Source organism: Vigna umbellata, chromosome 1, assembly GCF_029865625.1.
Source record: "Vigna umbellata cultivar VRB3 chromosome 1, Vumbellata_1.0, whole genome shotgun sequence".
Lineage (NCBI taxonomy): Eukaryota > Viridiplantae > Streptophyta > Magnoliopsida > Fabales > Fabaceae > Vigna > Vigna umbellata.
This window is the reverse complement of record NC_142165.1, coordinates 49088732-49107511: the sequence shown is the minus strand read 5'-3', so window position 1 is coordinate 49107511 and position 18780 is coordinate 49088732. Positions and strand designations below refer to the sequence as shown.

At 32.5% G+C, this 18780-nt stretch overlaps 1 protein-coding gene across 3 annotated transcripts; it reads left to right on the top strand.

The window, feature by feature from the left end:
- Nucleotides 1-203: 203 nt before the first annotated feature.
- On the top strand, nucleotides 204-13036 carry PRP39-2 (Tetratricopeptide repeat (TPR)-like superfamily protein). 3 transcript variants are annotated; one of them, XM_047312675.2, is made up of 13 exons: nucleotides 204-351; nucleotides 1498-1598; nucleotides 3010-3239; nucleotides 3418-3585; nucleotides 5357-5714; nucleotides 5800-5943; nucleotides 6786-6938; nucleotides 7034-7150; nucleotides 8661-8741; nucleotides 9737-9883; nucleotides 10603-12270; nucleotides 12533-12571; nucleotides 12748-13036. In XM_047312675.2, the coding sequence occupies exons 1-13, from the start codon at nucleotides 330-332 to the stop codon at nucleotides 12841-12843; spliced, it is 3324 nt and encodes a 1107-aa protein (XP_047168631.1). In that variant the 5' UTR covers nucleotides 204-329; the 3' UTR covers nucleotides 12844-13036. The 3 variants fall into 3 exon arrangements, with proteins under 3 accessions (XP_047168631.1, XP_047168630.1, XP_047168632.1); XM_047312674.2 differs by having other exon boundaries at nucleotides 12533-12589; XM_047312676.2 differs by lacking the exon at nucleotides 3418-3585 and having other exon boundaries at nucleotides 12533-12589.
- Nucleotides 13037-18780: the final 5744 nt, after the last annotated feature.

Sequence of the window (18780 nt, the reverse complement as noted above, 5' to 3'; positions counted from 1 at the left end):
TATTAAAATTAAGCAATGTAATAAGAGCAACAATTTATTATGTATAATTAATATAAATTACTCCTGTATTAAAATAATTACAACACGTTTTCTTTAATAACACAAAAACACCAACTATTTTTATGTAACAATTTTTTTCCCGTAAATATCACTTGTTTATTTAACAGTAACAAAAAAATAATAATAAAAAAGGTAGAAATTAATAAAGCAGAACAACAGCGAGAGGAGTTGGGAACGGGCGAAAACTCGAACCTATCTTTCTTTTCATTCTTACTCTCACCTCGACGACGGTACTGGGTGGTGCCTGTATTCTCTCTCATCGTTCTCTAATGGCACCGATACTTTCGTCAGGTAATCTTTCTTTTTCTTGTTCTTCTTTTTTCTGATTTGTTCATTTGTTTGTATGAATGCTCATTATTATAATAATAATAATTATAATAATTGTTATTGTGCATTTTATTCGTCTTATCACGTATACGTGCTGTTCTCTCTTTGCTGAGTTGGACTATTTAAACACAGTAGAATCTGGACCTGTGCGTGTAATTAGTTCGCCACTTTCTGAGATTATATTAGAGTGCAGTTGAATTGATTCGTTTAGAAATCTGCCAATGTTTATGAAGCAAATAGAAATGCCATGGCGCATTGGAATGTTTCATTGAGCCAAGAATTCACTGCTCAGTGTTTTATTTTAAATAGTAGCAGGATCCATTGCTGAACTATAACAAAGAAGAGAGAATTGGAAAAGAAATGTGATAAACTAGAAAAGTGTAAATTGTCTCAGAATGAATAATGTGAGTTTACAATGATGGGGCTTATTTACCCAATCTAAACAACTGCACTTGACTAATTTGCTAACTGATTTAAGTAATCTATAAATAATACCTTATATTTATGTCTATAATAAATAGGTTGCCGTGGACTAAATAGTTTAAGAATTTGGACCTGTGATAAATTTGAACTTTAGGTTAAATTGCTTCAAAATCAATGAAAGCTGGAGGTTTAGTGTTGAACAAAGTGAAATTCTGTAGATGGTTGCATACTTTCATTGCTTGTTGGAATCATGAAATATAGTGATGGATTCGTCTGACGTGTATTGGCAGCATACTTTTTGTGCATGAAAACTTTTAGTCTACTTTTGAAAATACTGTCACTTTATGGTAGCCTGTTAGCAAATTGTTCTAACATTTAATGCTTGTATTATAACGTAAATAATGATATGTAGGTGAGGTCTTAGCTTCTTATCTGTATTTGTTTGTACTTCCTTCCTTCGCTACCCTTTATTTTTTCGGAACCTTCTTGTATTTCTTTTCTTCACCATTTTTTGGAGATTAGTTGTTAATTAAGAGATGCATATTTATTAGTTACTTCATTGCATTTTAGTTATCTCTCCATGTTCTGTAAAGGTTATTTCTTCATCCCATGAATCTTTTCAACACAGAAAGTTAGTAACAATGACACTGAGTTGGGGTTTGTCATTTATTTCATTTCTTTTTGAAGGTATTGATGGCAATCTCAATCTTCAAGAAGTTATTTCTAAGGGCTTATCAGGTTTTGATGAATGGACTTTACTGATTTCAGAGGTTGAGAAATTATATCCGGTAAGTTTGATTGCAATAACTTAAAATGGTAATTGTTTTTCTTCCATTATTTTTCATTTGTTATTGAGATCAACATAAAAAACTTATGTTTGATGTTCATTGTATTGTATGGCTGTATTAATTTAGTTTAACTAAACAAATTAATTAATTAAATTATTATCTTTGTTGATTGTCTAAAATGTTGGATGATTGCCAAGATAATGTTCTTTAGGCTTCACTAAATCTCAAGATAATGATTTTTAATCTTTACAATAAAATATATGCATACAAAAAAGTTTCAATTCAAATTTAATATGCAAGAATAAAGGGATGAAGAAGAATACCAAGAATTATACCGATACACCTTCACAACAAGAGAAGCTACATTTAGTTTCCTAATCACCTTGAAGTTTTATGCGACTAACACAAGAAAGCTAGAAAGAATATACAAAGACTGCAACCTTGAATCCTACAAGATCTCTTACAATCACATAGGAAAATCTTAAACCCTACAAGATCACTTATGAAACCCTATCACAAGAAACAACTTGACAACACTGGAAGATCACTAGGACAAGTTGTAGAACAAGACGAGTAGAAAAAAATACAAAGGTGAATTACCATGTGATTCACTCAATCATTAATTTTGTAAAACAAATTAGGGAAGTGTTTCTCTGAACTATAGGGTCTTCTCAAGTGTTTAGAATGATTATGAAACTTCTCCAAATTCCATCAATGAAGATAGGCGATAATTCTCTTATATAAAGTTGATAGATTTAGTTCATTTGAATAGACTTTGTAGCCCTAGAGACCAATTTTGATTGATTAATTCATATTTTTAATCCATTAAAATCTCTATGGGTCTTTAAGTGATCTTAATGGATTAAATTGTGATTTAATCAAGTAAACCAAGGAGAAATTTCTAGTTTTAAAGGTTTAAGTGAAATTAATTGATTAAAGGTTTAAGTGATTTTAATAAATTAAAATGTTCTCTTGCCATTCCGAAGGACTTGAAAAACATTTTAATAGATCAAAAAGATTTTTATTCCATTAAGACAACATTGGTATTTTAAACTTGGTCAAGACACTTCAAAAACAAATTTGTGCATCATCTATGCAATACCAAAGATAGAGAGATCACTTACAACATATTAAACATAAAATTTACAACTTAAGCCCAAGATCAGATCATCATTGAAACCCATGGTTCTGCACATGGTGGTTCGAGGGACCAAATCTTCAAGCTTTATGCTTCTATTTCAACATACTAATAATTTTCTTTCTACCTGTCTTGAAATATAATGACGTATCCAATGCCATACTTTGTGATGAATCTTTCTATTTTGCATCTTAGTGTTGATTCATTTTGATTATGGGATTTATGGGTACAACAAAGATTAAGTCAATAATATATTTTCTTCAATTTGTGCAGGCTGATGTGGACAAGATATGTCTGGTTTATAATAATTTCTTGTCCAAATTTCCTTTGTGTCATGGGTATTGGAGGAAGTATGCTGCCCACATGACATGCATATCCACCACAGATAAGGTTGTTGAAGTGTTTGAAAAAGCTGTGTTGGCAGCAACATATTCAGTCGGTGTGTGGTTTGATTACTGCAGCTTTGGCATGTCAGCTTTTGAGGACCCATCCGATATTCGGAGGTAGGTATAGTTAACTTATGGGATGAATGCACACATGGTAGTAGAAACTGTTTGGATAAACGGTTAGGTGAACCTATTCTAGCAGTATGCTTATGTTTCCACACTATCACCTCTTCTATAGTTGTTACTCTTGCTTATGCTAAAGAAATGAGATGATTTCTTGATGTGTTTTAATCAGATTGTTCACTAGAGCCATTTCCTTTGTTGGGAAGGACTACTTATGTCATATCTTGTGGGACAAGTATATTCACTTTGAGTTTTCCCAGCAGCAGTGGATTTCTCTTGCTCACATTTATATCCAAACACTTAAGTTTCCAACCAAAAAGTTGCACCAGTATTATGATAGGTATGCCTTTTATTGTGAAACTTCTTAGTCACTATAGCTGGTTTGGAAAGCTGATGGAATTGATATCAAAACAATGTTTTTTTTCTAGGCTGTGTATAAAGTCATATATAACTTTTAACCCCATTGTCTTTGTGTTCCTTTTGCTCTTTCTTTGCTTGAGGTCTGAGTTAATAATGGTAACTGTGCTACACTTGCATTGTTATGAGGTCTGAAATGTGATGGGTAACTGTGCTACACATGGATTCTCTTTGTCAACTTTATATTTACAAATTTGAGCACAATTTATCGGTAGAGTGGGCTGCAAAGAGAGAGAGAGAGGAGGGAGGGAGATACTTTTGAGGTTATAGCTTTCACTTTAACTCTTCCGGTTTGAGTGAGGGAGTTTGTCACATTACCTTTGGTGAGCCATACACGTGGTGTGGCAAACTAAACTAATTATTTGTTTTTGTTATATAATTATGCTTCAAAGCCTTGCAGTTTTAGGGTAGTGGTAAACTGTTGCTATTAAATATCTCCATTATTTCAACAAGAAGGATATAGGATAGCGTGGAATGTATTAAAATAGATTTTTTATTCTTGTGGTGACTGTTGTGAGGTATATTTACAAAGCTGTAGATTAGTTATATATTTATTTATGTTTTAAACTAATTATTTGTTTTTTGTTATATTATAGGGTGTATGCTTGAAAGCCTTGTAGGTGTAGGGTAGTGCACTAGGGCTATTAGACATGTTCGGTTATTTCTACAAGAAGGATATAAGATGGCATGGACTGTATTAAAAGACATTTTTTATTCCTCTGATGATTGTTGTGAATTATCTGTTTAAAGCTGTAGATTAATAAATAATGTATTTAGGAATTGTTTTCATGTATTTTGCAAGTTAATTATGCTTTTTCTTTACCTTGGGTGGTTATGTTATGATAGTTATTCCGAAGTTCAGAGGGTTGCATGACTTGGGTGAGCCTAATGGCCTTTATTATGTTGTGGCAGGCTCGGATTCGGGTCATAACATCTAGTATATTGTATAGTTTTTATTACCTAAAATGTTCTTCATAAGATTTTTTTAGGGTTAAAAATTTTAGTATGTTTACTTTGATTTTGGCAATTAATTTTCGATATAAATTAATTAAAAAAATACATAATATTTGCAAAATATTCTTGCCAATATAATTTATAACCTTAAATCAAATTGAGTTAAGTTTTTGTAGATATGGTTCTACCAGCAGAATAACATATAAATATATTATTATGTACCTCATTTAAATTTATTGTATATAATCCTGTATTTAAATGATTTGAATGAGCTGTTTCTTTACGTGTGAATATTTATAATTATATTAACAATAGTACATAATAAAGAGTGTCTTCATGGCTCTTTATATTTTTAACGGGGAATTTTTTTTCTCTTGATTAATTATGCAGTAGAACTAAAAATGAAAACAACTTTACAAAAGGGTATTTATATGGTAATTGGAATTACAGATTCTTAACAGGAAGTAGGAAGCAAGTATTTAATTTTTCAACAGTTACTTGTCATTTCTTGGAATCTGAACTTCATATCTTTTAATTTTTTTAGTATTTACTTATATATTACATCTTTGTTTTAGTCTCCACCTTCATATTGTATTCTTTCAAATGGATCATTGTTCTTATCAAACTGTATAAAGAGTGCATGCTTAACATATGGCTGTATTGTTTGTGGGTGCCTTTTTTGTATTAAATATGCATATATTTAAATAACGTGGTAACCAGATATTAGTTCTATCTTTCAGTTTTAAAAAGTTACTAACCATTTTGGAGGAGGGCATAGCAAACCATGAATTGCAATCAGAGACATGTTTTGATTGCGAAATTCCTATGGTTACATGTTACAAGGATGGTGAGATTTATCACATTATCAATGATATGATGGATTCATCTGTTGGATTGACTAGTTCAGTAGCCCTAAAAAGGTACAGGGCAATTGGAGAAATGCTTTATCATAATGCATGTGAGCTGTATTCGAAAATTAGTCCCTTTGAGGCTAGTATTCGAAGACACTACTTTCATGTTCAGCCTCTTGATGCAAATCAATTGCAGAATTGGCATAATTATCTGGACTTTATTGAACTTCAAGGGGACTTTGACTGGGTAATTTTCCACAGCCCAGAAAATTGTCAATTGCTTATTTTATTTTTATGTTTGCTAAAATCTTTCCTTTTTCCCATTGAGATAGGCTGTGAAACTTTATGAGAGATGTTTGATTGTGTGTGCCAACTATCCTGAATACTGGATGCGTTGTGTGGACTTCATGGAAGCCAAGGGAGGAAGAGAAATCGCAAACTATTCTTTAGACCGAGCAACTGAAATTTATTTGACGGTATCTTCATATTTACCACAAGTTGATTGAATTTATTTTTAATACTCTGCTTCTGCTCATGCTTCTTTTGTACTTGAGTTTCTCTGTAGTAGTCTCAGAAACAAAAGCCAATGGTTAGGTATTTTGGATAATGCAAGTATGAAGTATTTACTAATGTTAAATGGTAGTGGATGTCCATGATTCACAGACTAATTTGTTATGACATTGTATTAGTCAAAAGGAAGAAATGAAAGGTAATGGTTTGTGTTAGAGATCCTACGTGATCTCCATCTTTCATGAATAATTCTGAGGCTTTTTATTTTTTAAAGAAACCAAGAAACGTGTTTTTTTCTTTTGTAGCAATAGAGCTCTCCTTAGGCATTTGAGATATTTTGAATCTTTCTCAATTTGATTCAATGAAAATAACTTGAGATGGCTCTCATATATAGTTGGCAGGATTAATCAATTAAAATTAAATTTAATCCATTAAAATATTCCTTGCACCCAAGGGCATTTAAATTGTATTCTTCCTGCTCCTCTTCTGCTCCAACTGAAGCTAAAGTCTATATAAAGAAAAGTGGAAATTCTATATAACATTGTTTTTTATATTCTAGTGTGTGGTTTTATGATGGGAAGGTTACTAATGATAAATAAAAGGAAACTCAACTAAGTTTGTCCACTATTCTTTATGGCAAGTTGAGTGGTATTTTTGCATTGGTTAGTGAATTCTTTTCAATCCCATTATTTCTTAACTTCATGCTTAGGTTTTACCCTACTGAAACTTGCTTGGCGCCTTTCTTCTTTAGGCTTAGTTTTCATGCCCTAATTGCAATGTTTATAGCTCCATCACATGCTTGTTGCAGAGGGTGCCATCAATCCATTTATTCAATGCCAGGTTTAAGGAACAAATAGGAGATGTTTTTGCTGCTCGTGCTGCATATGTTCAAAGTTGTGAAGAGAGAGATTCAGACTTTGTGGACAATGTTATAGCAAAAGCTAATATGGAAAAACGTTTGGTATGCAATTAGCCTTTAATCCAATTAAAGAAAAAACGGTAACACCCAGATACAAAAAAGTGACTTCATGTGCTCCTTTATATTTTTTATTGCAGGGAAATACAGAGTCAGCTTTCAGTATATACAATGAAGCACTGAAAAGGGCCGCTACAGAGGAAAAGTTACATGCACTCCCAATTTTATACATACATTTCTCTCGGCTAAAATATATTGTAGGTATTATGTGCTTATCTGTTATTAAGAAGTTAACAATTTGTTTTGATTGTTACTATAAATATTTTGATTATGATAGAAATCACTCAATCAATGTTTTTGTCCTTTTGAGAACATTCATTTTCCTCTAATTATTTCTTCTTCTAGATTGTTGTAGATGAAGTTTAGTTCTTTGGATGTCGCTAATGATAATCCAATTAGAACTTGTGAGAATTCAAGTACAAAAGGAAAATTCATCAGAGTGAATAATCTGTACTTTGTGAAAAATTTGAGCTAAAAACACATGGTACATTATTTAGTTCCTTAATTTAATGAAAAAACTCTTTATGGTATATTTTTTTATATTATTTAGTATAAGAAATATGAATATTTCTGACCCTAGGGTCCTCCCAAAATAGAAAATGGGAACTAGCATCTAAACCCAAGAAAATAAAAGATCTAAAAGGGGAATAAACTTGAGATGGGAATTTTCAGGGGTTAGCAAGGTGCTTCTTTAACACTGCATTGGATTTCCATCCAATATAATCCTAACTTCAATTATGATATCCTGATGCCATAAAGAGGTAGTCAAGAGAGGAAAAAGTCAAAGCCATCTTGCTGTCAGCAATTTTTTGGTTGGTGAATTTTAGAGATCCTTACCTTTTGATATCTTAAATTCCTTAATGTTGTAAACATTTTTTTTCTTGTCACTAAGTTATAGTATATAAGGGGATGGAAACCTCATTTTTCAAGCTGATTTTTGAATTTAAGTTAGATTTAAAGTTTATTTTTTAAGATAGTATTAGAGGCTATCCTAATAAGGGTTGTTGGACTACTTTGTCAACTACTATTGGACCAGCACAAATATCTAGTTATGTTAAAGATGTTCAGTTCTCGATGCAAGGGAGTGTACTGAAAATTCTACGTTGACTAAAGACATGACCAAATTATAGTGTATAATTGGATGTAAAATTTACCTAACAAGTCAGTTTTTGTGAGGTTGATTTACTGATAAATTGACTTTCTATGACTAGAAATCAAGCATAATGTGTATGATTGTTTGGAAAGTCTTTCTTCTTTTCACCTTTTTTCTCCCCTCCTTGTAGAATGGAATTCAATGAGAATGACTTTTGTAGAATTAAAAGACTTACGTGGGTACTTTTAGGCTGTTATTACTCATTACAATTAGTTACTTTAACTTTTTTAATAAGTGCTTGACAAAGGATTGATGTAGGCATATCTTAAATATATGAAGAGCTCTATGAAATGGAAAACAAGAAAGAATGTCACTTTTATGAAGAATGTTGTTGTCAGTAGTAGTTAATTAATTCTTTTAACTTTTTACTTTTATTAAATGCTTGCCAAAAGGGTTGAAATAGTCATATCATCATAACTATAGACAGAAGAGTTTTCTTTTTTTTTTTTTTAAATGGAAAACAGGAAAAACATCTGTTGCCTTTATGACAAATGCTGTTGTCAGGTGCATCTAACTAACTTTTGTTTATCATCTGTTCCTTTCTTGGTTTTAAGAGTACAAATAGTGTGGATGCTGCCAGAGATGTCTTAATTGATGGTATCAGAACTTTGCCTCACAACAAATTGCTTCTGCAGGTATGTTTGTAATATTTTATTTAAAGTAGATAAACTTAATCTGGAGCTGGTGTGATAAGTATGCATGTATATACACTTTCCAAGGATTAGAACCCTAATCCTTCCAAGACACCAACAACCAACTTGGTCTGAAACCAATAGATGACCTAAGCACTTGGCGAATTCATCTTCAAAAACTAGCTATTAAATGTGGAGAACCAAGTACTTAAATATTATACGGAGCATTCCGCAGTATTTCAACTTGCAGCTGGATACAGAGGGGCAAATTCACACTGACTGAATAAGTAAAAAATTTAGTTGCTACTAACCTACATGGTGAGAACTGAGACAAACCCCCATAGAATGTGATGAGGAAGAATTGTGGGTTTCCAGGTGTCCTGTTTGACTGAATCAATAAACACTAAATTCTGAAATAAAGATAGAAATAATTGTTTTTTAGACCAAATTTGAGTATAAAAACTAGGGTCCCCCTAACACACAGGATTTCCCTCAAGCAAGGAGTTTCCTCCTTTAAAACACAGGAAATAACTATCCGACATCTTGATACCCTTATATAAGTATGTAACACAACTTATATTCCACAATATGTGTTACTTCGTAACCTATAACTGCCTAATAACTCTCTAGTATAGAAATATAACTGCCTAAATATTTGTTTCCACTTAAAGTTATTCCACTGAGATAAGAATCTAGAAAGTGGCAGTTCATATTCCCTCCGGATTGTAGCATTGTTGAAAATGAATTCACGTGCCCATCCAGCAACCTTCTTTTTGAGCTGGTGTGAAACATAGGCTCACTATTAGCTAGTGCTTAAATAGGCAAGATCACAGTTTTGGTCACTTGAGAATTGTTATTTCTGTTAAGCTTGTGCTTTCAGGTACAAGCCCAGGGATGATTTTATTTTAAGAAGTTAATTTTTTGCATGTGTGGATAAAATCACTTTTGAATTTAAATCATGACAAATTTTCTTTAGTTGATTTTAAGTACCTTTTCAGGAGTTAATAAAGTTCTCAATGATGCATGGAGGGACAAAGCACATGGCTGTAATAGATTCAATTATTGCTGATACAATATCAAGGTCTGATGGTTCACAAGGTTTGAGTGTAGAAGATGCAGAGGATATATCGAACTTATACCTGGAGGTTATTTTCTTTGAGTTCAAATATAATAGTCTGTCATTATGATTTAGGAGTAAGTAATATAAAGTGTTTTTTTTTTTTGTATTTGTTGGAAGTCTCACATCGACTAGAGATAAGGCCAATTCGTAGTTTATAAGTGGGTGTAAACCTCACCCTATAAGCCGGTTTTGTAGGGTTAAGTTAGGCTTTAAAATTCACTTTCTAACATGGTATCATAGCCATGGAGGGGGGTGTGTTGGAAATCCCACATCGACTAGAGATAAGACCAATTCATAGTTTATAAGTGGGTGTAAACCTCACCCTATAAGCTAGTTTTGTAGGGTTGAGTTAGGCTTTAAAATCCACTTTCTAACTATATTTATTAAAATAGTTATTTTTCTCAAGATTCAAGCAGTGAATATTATAAATATTTATAAGCTTATGCTTGTGCATGAAAGTACTGTTATTTGTGCTATAGTGTATCCACCTTGAAAGCTTATGCTTGTGCATGAAACATCTATATTATTTCTTGTAAAAGATAATCTTTTGTTCTGCTGTAGGGTCCTAAATATGTATTTAGTTTTCGAGTAGAACAAAAATATTTCAAATATTTGATTGTTTTTTTGGTTTTACTAGTGATGATCCTTTTTATACTGATATTTCTATTGGTAAACCTTTGCCACTTAAAGTAAGCTTAAATTCCTTGAAATTTTTATTCTAACATGTGTATATTAATATACCAGTTTGTTGACTATATCGGAACTATACATGATGTAAGGAAGGCGTGGAATCGGCACATAAAATTATTTCCAGACTCTGCTCGGAAAGACTTACATGAGCAATCTGCTAGGCATAGAAAATTGCTTAATTTGATGGACAAGCGTGAAGATATTTCTATTGTCACTCCCAATCAAGCATCTAGAGATTCTATTTCTGATTTGCAAGAACATTTACATAAAAAAGATGAGAAAACGGCATTGCTGAAATGTTGTGAGAACCAGTATGATGCTACTAATGGTGGATCACTGTTGGGGAAAAATAAAAATACTCGATCTAATGATACAGATGCATACAAGCTTCAAAGTATGGAATTAAATGACAAAATAGAAGAAAATAGGAGAGAATTTCCTCTTCCTGTTTCTGAGGAACCAAAGGAGAATGATCCTGAAAATAATGTGCCATCTTCCCATTTAGTGGAAGTAAAAGAGGAATCAACCAGAGTTGTTAAGAATTTAAAAAATAGTTCTGAATCTGATGTTTCATCAGAAGAATTTTTGCGTCAAACTGGCCGTGCAAACCAATCCTCACACGCCTTTCAAACACCCTCAAATAAAAATACTTATTTTTCCAAGGGAAAACGTGAGGTTGAGTCTGAAGAATTGAAGGCACATTCTCTGACAAGCATGTCATCGAAATCCCGGGAAAGCACGTGTCCTGATTCAGGACCAATGGTATCTCAGGAGTGTGTAGCAATTCCAGAAAGCCATGAGGAAAATACTAGAGCAATAATTGGTGGTCATACCATAAATCAGGACAACTCTGCTAGCACTCAAGATTCTGGGTATAACCAAGTTTACATTGAAACAAAAAGCCCATATTCAGCACGCCACCGAGACCAGAGATCAAGGAAACCATTTCTACCACCTCGGTCTTCTGGTAATAGTGGTGGAAATTGGCATAGAAGGAGAAATGCCGGTCAATTTAAAGGACCAAAATTTGGTTATAGGGGAAACACGGATAGAAAACAGCACCTACGGCAGCAGCTATCTCCACAACAGATTCATCCACCTGAAGGGGGTGCACAAATGGCTGGTGCTCCAGATTACTCCTCTCAACCTGTGTTGCAAGTTCAGCAATGCAATCCAGGAAAAAGTCAGTTTCAATCTACTGCGACTACTACTGGGTTAGTGGCAGCTCATTGTTGGCCTATGCAAAACATGCAGATGCAGAACACTTCATCTCAGTCTCAAACACCAGGCAATGCGACATCACTTGTATTACAACATCCAATGCAAGGCAATGACCAATATGGATATATGCAAAATGCCCAAGAGTATAGTCAGTTATGCCAATACTATTACTACCAGCAACAACAACAACTACAACATTATATTCAATTACAGCAGCAACCATTCCAGAAGGAACAGTCACTACAACTCCAACATAGTCCACTGGAACCTCTTCAACCGCAACAGCTCCAACAACTCCAACATAGTTCACTGGTACCTCTTCAACCGCAACAGCTCCAACATAGTCCGCTGGAACCTCTTCAACCGCAACAGCTCCAACAACAACAACTCCAACAACAACAACTCCAACATAGTCTGCTGGAACCTCTTCAACCGCAACAGCTCCAACAACAGGTTCTTCAGCAGCAGCAATATTATCAACAGCAGCAACCATCAACCCAGGTACATTAAATATAAAAAGTATAGGACTTTGCTGGGGAAGTAGGAAAAGAGAATACGAATATGTAATCATAAAGTGACTTGGTATGTGTAATTTTGTAATATAAGAAGCACCAGCACCTCTACAGATAAAAGTTCAAGTAGACTTGATTAACGCAGTGGTTGAGTCAGATTCTAGATCAACAATTTTTATTATCAAAGTGAGATTGCGGAACAACTTTTCTGAACTCCGTTTGAACTCAAATCTTTTTTTTTTTTTTTTCAGTTGCAGAGCAGCAGTCATCCTGTAGAAAACCAAGGGCAGGTAATATTGTCATCGCAGGTGAGTCGAATTATAATTCTTAATAAAAAGTGGTTCTTTGCTGGAGAATAATTTTTTTTTACGTAGGTAGTTCCAATGCGACTTAATTAGCTGCATATATATATGGTTTGTTTTCCGTACTATTCTATCATGAACTCGTTGATATTTTGATCATGTAGAGCAACGGAGCAATAGTATCGCAACAATCAGACAGGCTTGGATCGATTTCTTCTCCAGTTTTGGATCATTCTCAAGAGAAATCTACCCGAGAGTGACATTTTTTTGTAGATATGACAGAATTTCAATTGTAAATTAAGTATTATCACTGCAATGGCTTTAGTTCAAAGAAACTTGGTAAGCATGAATGTCAGCACAAGGAAAAAAAAATACTTGTAGTAAATAAAATTGTTTTCTGCGACTCCCAAAAATCAATGTCTATGTCATAACACTTACCGTTCGTTTTTTAAATTAGTGTGATTGGTTTGACTTTGAAAAAATGATTTTGGATCCAAAATTTTGTTAAATTCTTGATATAAATTGACATAATTACACTAAGATGTAAGCTTGTAGTAATAATATGTAGTACTATAAAATCGAAATACAATTTATAGAACAACTAATGAGAAAATACCAACTCTCAAGAGGCTATAAAAACCGATAGGGCAGCTTCTTCCTGCATCTTCATAAATTTCTTCATTATCTCATAAGTTTCTGTATTCTGTATTTTATAATCTGAAATTTAAATTTTGTACTTCAAAATGTATAATTTGAAATGTTTTTTACTTTATGTTTTAGAATATATAATTTGAAATACAAAAATTATATTCCAAAATACAAAATTTGTGGAGGTGCATGTTGAAATTATGGAAGTATAAAAAGAAATGATCAATTGGTAATTCAATAAACTAATTTTGGATCATTTCTTTGTGCACTCTTATAATTTTCTACATCTTTTTATACTTTTTTTTATGTGCATCTCCATGGGATGGTTAAAGGACCAAACTTCTCATGCTACGTAGCCCCTTGTTGCTAAACCCTTGTCCTTATTGGGAGTCTTATGTATTGTGTCATGGATGGTCTCAGGAAAAAAAGTGTTTCAGATTGTACAATGGAAAGTCATCTTTTATTTTTGGATTATGCAATTTGAAAGTATTTTTTTATAATAAAAGAACTTATGAATTGAGTAATTAAAAAAACTTTTAAATTATATAATTTGAAAGCAAAAAGAAAAAAGTTTGACTTTTGAATTGCGCAATCTAATATTTTTTTGGGTTAAATATGTTTTTAGTCCCTCAACTATCAAGCGATTTTGTTTTTCGTCCCTATTTCAAACTTTGTACGATTTGATCCCTCTCCTTAAAGAAATCATAATTTTTGGTCCTCCAAAACTAACACCGTTAAATTTAATCTGACGTGGCTAACGGTATGCCACGTTTCTGTCATGGTAAAAATTGAAAATCTGTAAAAATAGTCTGAGCTGACTAACGACTCTCCTCCCTCTCTCGACCTCCACCCCCGACACCACCACTTCTGCCTCGGCCTTTCACCTCAGCCCCGCCACCCTCCACCGCCCTTCGGCGACCTCCGTTGCCCTCCGCCACCTCTCCGGAAAGCCTCTCATTCTCGTTCTCTCCGTCTACATTTTTAACCCATATATATATATATATATATATATATATATATATATATATATATATATATATATATATATATATATATATATTTCTTCGTTAGCTGTTTTTTTACAAGAGGTATAAGTACATAGAAGGGGGAAATTGCACCGTTTTTTCTATCAATTTTGTCGAATGAAACTGTCTTTATTTCATGGTATTAATTGGGATGTAATAAAGAGAGTTGAAGAAGATGATAAAAACAAGATGCTGAGACAGAGACGTTACTACCTCAATTTTTAAGGTGATCTTTATCATACCTCAGGGAGAAAATCTGGAAAAAAGGGAAATTTATTGTCAGGGGGTTAAGGGAAAAGAAAAGGGCATGAAAGGTTTTTGAAGCACTGAGGAAGAAACGTTTTAAATAAAAGTTTTAGACTTGAGATGGAAGTGTAAAGACAGGTTAAAAGGCATTTAATATATACACATTTTCGTAGACTGATTTAAACATCATTAATCCCTATTTTCTGATACTATCTTTCAAATTCTCAAATAAATTCTTTCAATATAGCAATATATATATATATATATATATATATATATATATATATATATATATATATATATATATATATATATATATACTCATTTTGTTATATTGTATATTAATAATTTTTAATGTAGTAAAAATATATAATATAAGTATACATAAATTACTTAGGAATCGTCAATTGTGAAGCAAGAGATACTGCTACTAAGTTTTGTAATAGTTTTTTATCGAAAAAGAAAAAAGTGTTTGTCCTGCAGTTTGATAACTGTTACAATAACTACTCTAAAATTGATCAATAACTACTCTAAAATAGAAAGAGCAATCATGTCTCTGTAGTTTGATAGTTGTTATAAGGTTCTTCCTTCCCTATTCTGGCAATTTCTCAATGATGCAATCCCTGCAGATATGTGATAAAAAATTAAGAGTAACAGAAAGAAAATGGTTAGGAAATCAGTAATATTTGTAGGCTGTATTTGATTTTACTATTTTCTTCTATCTTAGTTTTTGTTATTATGTTGATATAAAATATTTATTGTTGTAAATAATGACTAATATTTACAGAGGTTGCAAGCATAAAATGATCATTCTTAGTGAATAAGCATATACTAAAATGTATTTTCTCTGCATACATTTAAACAAAGAAATTTTCAGAATGTAAAACCTGTACTTTTGATAATTGCGAGTTTGCTACTGACATAAAATTTTCACATCAAAATATCCACGTTACTACGTTTTATTCTTTTAGTAAAGAGAGGTAAAAGGATACAGAGTGTCCATTGTTTCATAATCTAAAAAGGAAGTGATGAAAGAAATAATATAAGATTTCTTTTATTGCTCGATGAATCAGATAGTTATGATACCATTGTTAATATTTTGCATTGTCAAATCTTATGTAAATGGGATTGGTACACCAAACCTTTAAGCGAGAGTCAATTATGGATATGATTCCAACTACACCATCCGATATATGACACTGAAACCAATTCGTGAAAGGCATAAAACTGGACCCAAACATCAAAGTGCAGCTGGGATATAGAACCATTCCACCGATCCTTCCGAGACAACACAAAGAAATATCTTTCATAATATCACCCAAGCACTCACTGCAATCTTCGCTTGATAGATCTGGTGTACTGAACCAGAGTATGAATTTCTTAGGACCCAAACACGGTAGCGTTTTTTGTTGCAAATTTCATGGTGCCGGCGGGACCAGCATTCGCCGCCTCATGGTTGGCGACGGCGGCTTGCGCGAGAGGTTGGTGGTGGCGGGCTTGCGTGAGGACGAAGTTGAAGGGGAAGGTGGTGATGGAGGAGGAGAGAAGGAGAAGAGGGTGGTGAATAGTGGCACAAGATTACTGTAAAAGTTGGTATCATATGTGGCACACCGTTAGCCACGTCAGATTAAATTTAACGGTGTTAGTTTTGGAGGACCAAAAATTATGATTTCTTTAAGGAGAGGGATCAAATCGTACAAAGTTTGAAATAGGGACGAAAAACAAAATCGCTTCATAGTTGAGGGACTAAAAACATATTTAACCCTATTTTTTTTTTCTAAAAAATGTGACTTCTGAATTATTGAATCAGAAAACTTCTTTTATGTATTTTAAAAAGTTATTTCCAAATTGCACAATTTAAAAATGTAAAGTGAAAAATTGTGTTTATATACATACACAAAGAAACTGTCTTGCCAAATTTCACTTGCCAAAATTTTGTTTATAACAAGGTCCTATCATGCCATATACACAAAATTTTTCACTTTCTTGTATCATTAGGATCAAATTTTTTTAATATATTAGGATCTAAACTGTCTTGTCAAATTTCACTTGCTCAGAGAAAATCATTTGGTTAAAATTACACATGCATTACCCACTTAAACCACTTTCTAGGACTGAATTTAAATAAAGGCAAACATCATAAAAAGTGAAAAGGCAGCTTTGGTTGGATATACCTTTACTCTTCCAACTTTACAATAATCTGAACAAGCAGAGATCACAAACTTATTGAACCAAAAATAGACGACATACTTAAAGGATTGATGCAATTTAAAATTTACTAACCATCAGTACAAACGAAATCCGAGTCAAATAGTTCAAAAGCAACTGAATCTACAGCTAGGGGCAGGCAAGTAGATTATAACAAAGATAAACAAAAAAATTAGATTAAAATTTACACCCTTTTTTGAGAGAATAAATATGGATTTATTTCTTTCTTTCCACTACTGATAGACAAACCTGACTGATCTGATGGCTTTCATGGTTCCCCTAATGACTGTTATCTGAAACCTACTACAGTAAATGCTCATTACACTTTCCACAACCATTCAATATTCACACTAGTTAAGCTAAACTAAACCCATAGTTAATCCACTTCAAAAATTCATTCTATTAAGTGTTTCTATTTCACAACATTTAAACATCCAAATTAATCAAACACATTTAACAAAAAGTAATTATAATTAAAAATAAGTAGCAACAATCCAACCAAAAACAAGAAAAATTAGAGCAAAAACCCCATTTAATCAAAATAAAAAGAGACATAAATTGGCCAATTTTCTAGTTGTTCTATCGGCCAATACAATGGCCATGAAAGTTTTGAAAACAAAGTCCTTTCCTCAACTTACTCAGTTACTCTCTTTGTGTGGTTGCTTTGGGTAGACTGCACCAGTGTCGCAATTAAATCTTAAATCTATGTTTTCCATCTTCATATCTTTGCATCAAAATCTAAAATGATGGTATACCACATCCATCACGTATTGAACCTGCCAAGCATTGAAAATATTATGTCCTTTTAGCTTCCAGTTTATAATTTTACAATAAATAAATTCCTCCCAAATAGTTAAGTAATTTCTTACCATTTCACTAGTTATCAATACCCCTTGTTCATCTCGTAACAATAGTGAGATATGAGAACACTCAAATGGCGTAAACATTTGATTTTCAGATTTTCTATGCAAATTAGGATCGACCGATACAAACCTTAAAAGCCTTTGCTTATCTTTGTGGTGAATATTTAAATCTATTAATTCTTGATTATGTTGTTTCTAATCAAATGTCTGAGAAAAAACACATAACAATTGAAATTAAAATTAGAACTACAATTTCTCCATAAGTTATACTCACAATAATTGCATTATGAGCCATTTCTTTCTGTACGTAGTACTTAATGTTGTGTTATGTACCATAAATTATAATTAAAATCAAAATTTATAGTACATATTAGAATTAACAAATCTGTTAATGTGGAAATAATTAATTTATATTATCATGATACATATTTTTGGAAATATGTGAAGATTGTATTTCCCATAAATGACCACATTTTATAAGGAGCCTTTCGGGAGGTGCAAAGAGGGAGGTGTTATTTGAAGAGAATAATTCACATTTTTGAATGAAGCTATTAGAAGTGAATGATGCGTAAAATATTCTCATAATTTGACGTGTGGGAGAAATTATGAGGTAAAAGAAAGTTGCAGCCTTAACCTATACGTATGGATAATTGTCCATATTCATGTTAATTTATTTTTAACTATAGTAAAACAAATTTAATCACGTTTATCACTTAATTAATCATCTCTTTTTCATCCATAATGTAGAGTAATGAGAGTAACGATGATTTTTGGTACAGATAAAACCTATGGTTTTCACATGTAACAATGATTTTTAAATGTATCAAAATTTTAAATGATTTATAAAATTGATCAACATGATACTTTTAAATGTATCGAGGATGATGACATTGTATCATGATTTTACTGATACAGTGGTGAAGCTTGTAGACTCTTGCTTGCACCACTTTCTTTTCATATTCTTAACTGTTATATTGGTCTTAAACTTTTCTTGTTCTGAAAAGATTATTGATATATAATTTTTTGTTTACTTAGGAAAAGCAATTGAGAATGCCCAGACATAGGAAACACAGAACGATGAAACAAGAGATGGAAGAAAATTTGAAGAGTCCTCACTCACCATATGCTCCTGGCTTTTCACTAGTTCTTGTTTTGAGCCATAGAACAATGATCCCTTCGGTTTAACATTAGAAAAAAAATTAACATA